At 37.6% G+C, this 6,572-nt stretch overlaps 1 protein-coding gene across 1 annotated transcript; it reads right to left on the bottom strand.

Moving 5' to 3' along the window:
* Positions 1 to 1,002: 1,002 nt before the first annotated feature.
* On the bottom strand, positions 1,003 to 6,112 carry LOC103608718 (dol-P-Glc:Glc(2)Man(9)GlcNAc(2)-PP-Dol alpha-1,2-glucosyltransferase). Its single transcript, XM_008593124.1, has 3 exons — positions 5,625 to 6,112; positions 4,048 to 4,245; positions 1,003 to 2,296 (listed from the first exon to the last, which is right to left on the bottom strand). Exons 1-3 carry the CDS (start codon positions 5,805 to 5,807, stop codon positions 1,241 to 1,243), a joined length of 1,437 nt encoding a protein of 478 aa, XP_008591346.1. The 5' UTR covers positions 5,808 to 6,112; the 3' UTR covers positions 1,003 to 1,240.
* Between the last annotated feature and the right edge of the window lie 460 nt (positions 6,113 to 6,572).

Below are 6,572 nucleotides of genomic sequence, written 5' to 3'. Positions count from 1 at the left end.
AAGGTTAGATCAAATGATTTTCAACTTCCTTTCAGTTCTAACTTTACTGTATAATGGAATCAAATACGAGTTACTTTTAGCTGTAGTAAAGCTGTAATTAAGATAAAATTTTATTTAAAAGATCTCAGCAAAGATATTATCCTCTAAAAATCTTAGGTTTATCCTGAAATGTCCTTTTAGTAACTGTGCAACAGATTCAAAAGTGTCTCACAAAAAATGTCTACCTGGAACCTGTGAATGTGACCTTACTTGGAAAAGTGGGCCTCTGTAGGTATAATTAAATTAAGGATCTCCAGATGAGTTTATCCTGGATTAGGATGGGCCCTAAATCCAATGACATTGTCCTTAGAAAGAAGAGAAGACAGGGAGGAAGGCCACGTGAAGACAGAGACTAGAGTGATTGTGTCAATAAGCCAAGGAACTCCAAGGATTTGCAGACAGCCACCAGAGGCTAGGACGGAGAGAAGCATGAAACACATTTTCCCTCAGAAGCTCCAGAAGGAACATACCCTGCTATCACTTTGGTTTCAGATTTCTGGCTTCTAGAACTGTGAGAGAAAATTTTTTAAGCCACCAGTTTGTGGTCATTTGTTAGGACAACCCTAGGAAATTAATACAATAATGTATTTCAGAAAGAAAACGCCTTTTAAAAGATTTTATAACCAACACAATTTATCTTTGGCCATCATACATTTCATATTAGGAATCAGTGAAAGAGCTTCAGGTTTGTACATTTTAAACAAAAACCAACAACTTGGTTCCTAGATAAACATATATGGGCCTCTAATATGACTCTATTCTGACAAGGTTAAAATTGCATGTACTGAAATGTTAAGCAATTTTCGAATCAAGAATATTATCTGATCATTTGGAAATATTTTTCAATTTTATTTCTTAAGAGAATTACTAAAGTAGTTCTAGTACTATGAAGCATACCCAGTTTTCTTAAAACTTGTTTATATGAAAAGTTGCCAAGCTTTCCGGGTGGCCAACAATGTCAAAGAGTTATCATGAGATAATTGTAATGTTTTGCCATTATTCAGGCTTTTGAAGTAGGTCTTAAACTTTCTCAGCTCTTTATTGCTTAATATATGTTTAAAACATATGTAAGAAATCCGATGTGACCTGAGGATCATCATTATGCCTAAAAGAAATTCCATAATTTCTACCAATTCTATTGTTCACTGCAGAGATAATCTAAATATTAAATCTAATTTTAGAGTTCAAAATATCCCTGACATTACCACATAAATCTTTGAATGTCCTGACTATTTGGCCACTGAAAAGTCTTGTTCAGAAAGATATAAAAGGTTAGGAAATTAACAACTGTATAGCAACCCAATTCACAAACAAGTTTGGATATGGCTGGCAGAGGTATGTTAAGCCTATAAATAATATAAGGTAAAATAAAGTAACGAAATTCCAGCAGTCTCTGAGGAACTGTAACAGTGAATAAGCATATGAAAAACATTATATTCCAGAAAACTGATTTTGATTTCAATGAGTCAGCTATACTCCAACCAGCAAATATATAGACTGGAACTAACAAATATTTCACAATTTCATATCTTTGAAAAACTCTTTTCCACACATAGAAAGTATAATGTCTATTATCTGCTAGCAAGTATTTATGAGCATAAGTGAATTTCCAAACTAAAAATACAGAGACTAAAGTAATCACACAAAACTGAATTCTACGTTTCCAAACTAGGCAAAGAAAAGCCTTAATTTTGCTAGGAGATAGCAAATGAGGAAAGGAAAAAAAGAGAGTAAAAGAGAAAAAGTAGAATAGCTGAGGAAAATGAAGACAGGCTTCATGACCACTTCGATCACCAATAACAATTCCACCATTAACTACTACAAAAGCACAAAACACGAATATCAGAAGGACATAGGGCCAGGTCAAAAGGAAAAGTGTACTCAAGTTCTTAAAGGACCTGGAATAAGCCAAAAGAAACTGAAGAATTTTTCTGTATTCTGAAAATGGTCCTTTAATAGGGGGGAGCCTCTCTTCCTTCTTCTTTTGTAGCTCAGTTTTCCAAGCTTCAGTTAACTTTTGTGCAATGACATTCCCTGCACAGAAAACAGTCCAGATGATATTTGTTTGACGAAACATGAAGCCACAAAATCCAAGCAAGGCTGAAGTTTTGTGATTTCCATAAAGACACATCAAATAGGCAAAAAGAGTAAAAAACATGGATCCTGCTTCTGTATAATAAAGGAAGTTAAAAAAATATAGTGTGGGAAATACTGCTAGTGTTAATGTTGACAAGATTCTCTGGATACTTGAAGCAGCCTTAAAGGAAGAAAAAACAGTTAAAATTATTTTCACAATAAAACAAATACACTATTTCTGCTGAGCTAATGAAGAGACATATTAAAAATCAAAAAATGATTTGAATCTTATTAAACAATTACTCAATACTAATCTTAACACTGGCTTTGCAAAAACACATTATCTGAAGGTACTTCAAAAAGTTCATGGAAAAACAATTAAAAGATAATACATACCTTTCCATGAACTTTTTGAAGGCCACTCACAAGCACTTTTCCTGGTACTTCCTGGATACATACATGTATCCATTTGGAAGTCACTAAAATAATACATGTGTGTGCCAAAGCTTCTTGCCTTAAAATATTTTGAATCATTCAACAATAGTTAAGGAGTTATTGAGTGAAGATAATGAACTAAGTTCTATGAGGAATATGGAGATGAATAGGACACAGTGCAGATGGCTCCATTTCCCTGAACTTAAGTCTTAGCACCCTCAGTAAGTATTCATTTAGTCACCATCACCAATTTCCTTTAAGGATATCCCTTCAAAACTCTACACAAGAAAGAATGTAAATATGCATATAATATTTATATTAACATACTCAGCAATTTTACTTTTCACGATGAAATTACAGGATTTTCCTGAAATAGTGCACCAAGCCTAAAGTTAAATTTCTATTGCCCTTTCTGACACACTATTTCAGAATATGATAGTGATCTTATCTCCTTGAACTGTATCCTCCCCTTACTCTAAATCACCAGATCAGACCACGGCATTCCTTGGTTAAAGTTAAAGTCTCTCCTTCACCTACTACATAAAGTTCAAAGTCCTCTCCGTGCCATATAAGGACATTCATAACATCACACCCACCCACTCTTCCAGCCTCAGATCCCTCTACTTTAAAATCCTGTAACACCAAACAGCAATTCCCTGCACCTTGTTGCACAACGCCTTTCTACCTCCGCTTATGTTGTTTCTCCTGCCAGAATTAATTCCCCACCCTACAGTACTATCCGTTCATCAAGGCTGAACTCTGGTGCCAACATCTCTGTGAAGCATTACACTCCTCTCCCTCCCAGTCAGGCTGCAATAAGTGCTCCTCTGCTTCTCACAGCATTGTAAGCCTATCTCTCATAACTGACACCATCAAAATCACCTTTAGGTTAAAAACAAATTATAGTTAATATTAACTCAGTCCTTACTACATTGCGGGTACTATTCTAAGCACCTTCCATTCATTAAGCTCCTTTACTCTTCATAACAGTTCTATGAGGTAGATTCTATTATTATTCCTATTTAACAGTTGAAGACATGAGCCACTAAGGGGTAACCTGCACAAGATAACACAACTAGTAAGTGGCAGGGATGGAATTCAAGCCCAGGCAATCCACCTCCAGGGCCTACATTCTTAAATAACTTCAAAATTCCTCAGGTAAAGTCTGTTTCTCCTAATAAAAACGTAAGTTCTACAAAGAAAAGACTGCCTCATTGATCTCTGTAGTCCCGGGGCCTAGCACCTGGAATAAGCTCAGTTATTTACTGAGCTGATTTGATTCACTAACAAATGTTTACTTTAAAGATTTTATAAATAAGTAAGTTATTCAAGTATTTAAATACAAACTTCTTCTAAAATGGGGGTGGAAGACTTGCATTTATCTTGCAAAATATATGCTAAGTATTAAAGACATTTTCCCCTAAATCCCATAAAACCAATTGATCATAATTGTGGACCTGAATGCACATATTTGTAATAAGTTATTTTGAAACATACCTTATTTCTGGGTTGTACCTTGCGGAAAAGCAAATATAGTAAATAGAAGTTGCCAACACTGAAGAGAAGATTAACAAATCTGAGCATTCCAATGGAACAGACAACATGTTCAGACCATCCAAAGATCCAACTGGCAGGTTTGACCACTCCAACTGACACCAGGTATAAGCCAGGTAATGTAGTGATCATAGGATCCCACTTAAAAATAAAAGGCCAACAATGAAACAAAAGCAAGAAGTAATACTGACAGGACAGACACAAACACGTAAAGCTCAGGATTCATCTTTACCAACAATCAATACCAAAACAGGAATTTTGAGAAGTTATTCTATGACATGTTTAAATAAATCCTTGTCTGATCAGATGTCTCCTCTAAGGAAATTAGATTTTGACCATGTACCTGCTTTGGAATTGTTAAAGTATCAGCAACCAATAGACAAGAAAACTTAAAATCCTTTTCTATTTTCCAAAACCTGCTCTTTAGAGAGTCTGTACTTTGGTAACTAAATTGCAAATGCTCCAGTTTTGAAAAGCATGAAAACATCAATTGGAACTCTGATGAGTTTAGAAAGAAGTGGTTAGAGAGATTGGACCACAGGCTACATAATGACAGCTAACTTGTACTGGGCCAAAAATTGTGCTAAACCTCTGTATTTAATCTTGCAACACACCCTATAGCAGGTACTATTATTACCGTCATTTGGCAGAAGAGTAACCTGAAACTCAGAAAATTTCTAACGTCACAAAACTAGTAAATAACAGCACCAAGATTTAAAATCAGGTATTCTCTAATAACAGACTTATATTTCTAACCAGTACCTGTTATTGTGTCACCAGAAGTGGAGGGATAATATGTATACTTTATTTTTGTATCTGTACACGTCACAAAACTAGTAAATAACAGCACCAAGATTTAAAATCAGGTATTCTCTAATAACAGATTTATATTTCTAACCAGTACCTGTTATTGTGTCACCAGAAGTGGAGGGATAATATGTATACTTTATTTTTGTATCTGTACCTATATATTTGTGTAGTCATATATATATATAAAGTATGCGACTTGACTGGTTGCCAGTTTATCCAGATAACAGAAAGTTCCTAAAAATACCCAGGGAGGGAAATAGTGTAATCTGTCACTTTTTGGCGGCTAAAGATCCTCCCATCTCATCCTATCCCACTCCCAAAATACACAGTGAGGTGACCGACAGGTGAGCTAAAGTGAAGTCTACTGACGTTTCCAAGGATTACCCCAATACTCTAACCCCGGGACCAGGGAAGACAAACTGGGATAGGTATCATCAGTTGTCAAGAGGAGGAGCAGTAATTCAGTTCTCCATTAATTATTCTCCTAGATCATTCCTTCCTAGGAGACAGATCTGCTATTTATTCATTCATTTAACAAATGATTTCACAGATCTGAGAGACAGGAATAAAAGATTACCCCGTTCCTTTCACGTTTCGAGGCCGGCAGGGTGGAACGGGGAGGGCTAAGGATAAGGATGAGAGAAGTGAGCGCTGGGGACGCTGGGCCCTCTCTGGCCTGTCCCGGGGTGGGGACAGGTTGGTGACCCCACCTGCGAGAGGGAGAAATGACCCTCACAGTAGCGCTGCGCCTGCGGCAGGTGGAAGATCTCGTCCATGTAGGGTTCTCGCAGCGCTCGGCTGAAGGCGGAGAAGAGGAGGCAAGACACTAAAAAGGTACAGCTCAAGGCAGCCGAGAAATAGTAACCTTCCAGCTGCGCCATTCCTGCCCCCATAGCCACTGCCCAAGAACCCTCTGCTGGAAAAATCAGCCTGGAGAACAAAGCTTGAAACTCGGGCTCGAAATGGGCGCGCAAGGCGGGACTGGCCGGACTGGGCAGACCACAGCCGGAAGGCAAAGGATGCTGGGAGAGCGCAGACCCGGAAGGATCGGGTCATAGCTTCCGGAGTGACGAGTTTATGTCAGAGACCGGACTGTTGCTCTGTCAATCACATTGCCCGCGGCGCACAGAGTGGTCAGAGCCTCCAGGCGGGGTGGGTCTCGAGTTGCGCCTGCGCGAAAGATGGGCGGCTTATTGCTGGTATTTATTTGATCATCACATATGTTGTGTATAAATACTGATAGTCAATACTGTACCCCCAAAATATGTATAATGAATCATGCTTCAATTGTAAATAAGTAAATAAATAAATAGAAAGAAACCAGCTGTTTATCCTGGGGTCCGCTTTTTTCCTGCTCCTTCCCATATCTAACCAGAAGATGGTGCCCTTTCCCCATGTTTGCAATCCCCAAACTCAAAAATTTGTGCATTTCTTTTCCCGGTTCTTTTCTCTCCAGTGATCCGAATTACTAAAGCCTTCGATTCCAAGGCATTTCATTCCATCACTTTGGAAAGTGGGAGGACAGAGTTGGTGCGGGACAAATAATGAAATTTTTAGAATAAAACTTGACGGACCAAAGATCCTTGATTGATGAATGAACTAGCCAGTTAGATTTTTTTTTTTTTTTTTTTTTTTTTTTTTTAGATTAAAGGAGGGAT

This window comes from Galeopterus variegatus, unplaced genomic scaffold, assembly GCF_000696425.1.
Source record: "Galeopterus variegatus unplaced genomic scaffold, G_variegatus-3.0.2 Scaffold8741, whole genome shotgun sequence".
In the NCBI taxonomy this organism is placed as follows: Eukaryota; Metazoa; Chordata; class Mammalia; order Dermoptera; family Cynocephalidae; genus Galeopterus; species Galeopterus variegatus.
The sequence above is the reverse complement of the archived record's forward strand: the minus strand, read 5'-3'. Positions and strand labels throughout refer to the sequence as shown.

Coding starts and splice junctions, on each gene's coding strand:
- LOC103608718 (XM_008593124.1), bottom strand. CDS start 5,807: ATGGGGGCAGGAATGGCGCAGCTGGAAGGTTACTATTTCTCGGCTGCC. Junction 4,246..5,624: donor GTCATTTCTCCCTCTCGCAG/GTGGGGTCACCA, acceptor TTTATTTTTAAG/TGGGATCCTATGATCACTAC. Junction 2,297..4,047: donor AGGTACAACCCAGAAATAAG/GTATGTTTCAAA, acceptor TCTTCCTTTAAG/GCTGCTTCAAGTATCCAGAG.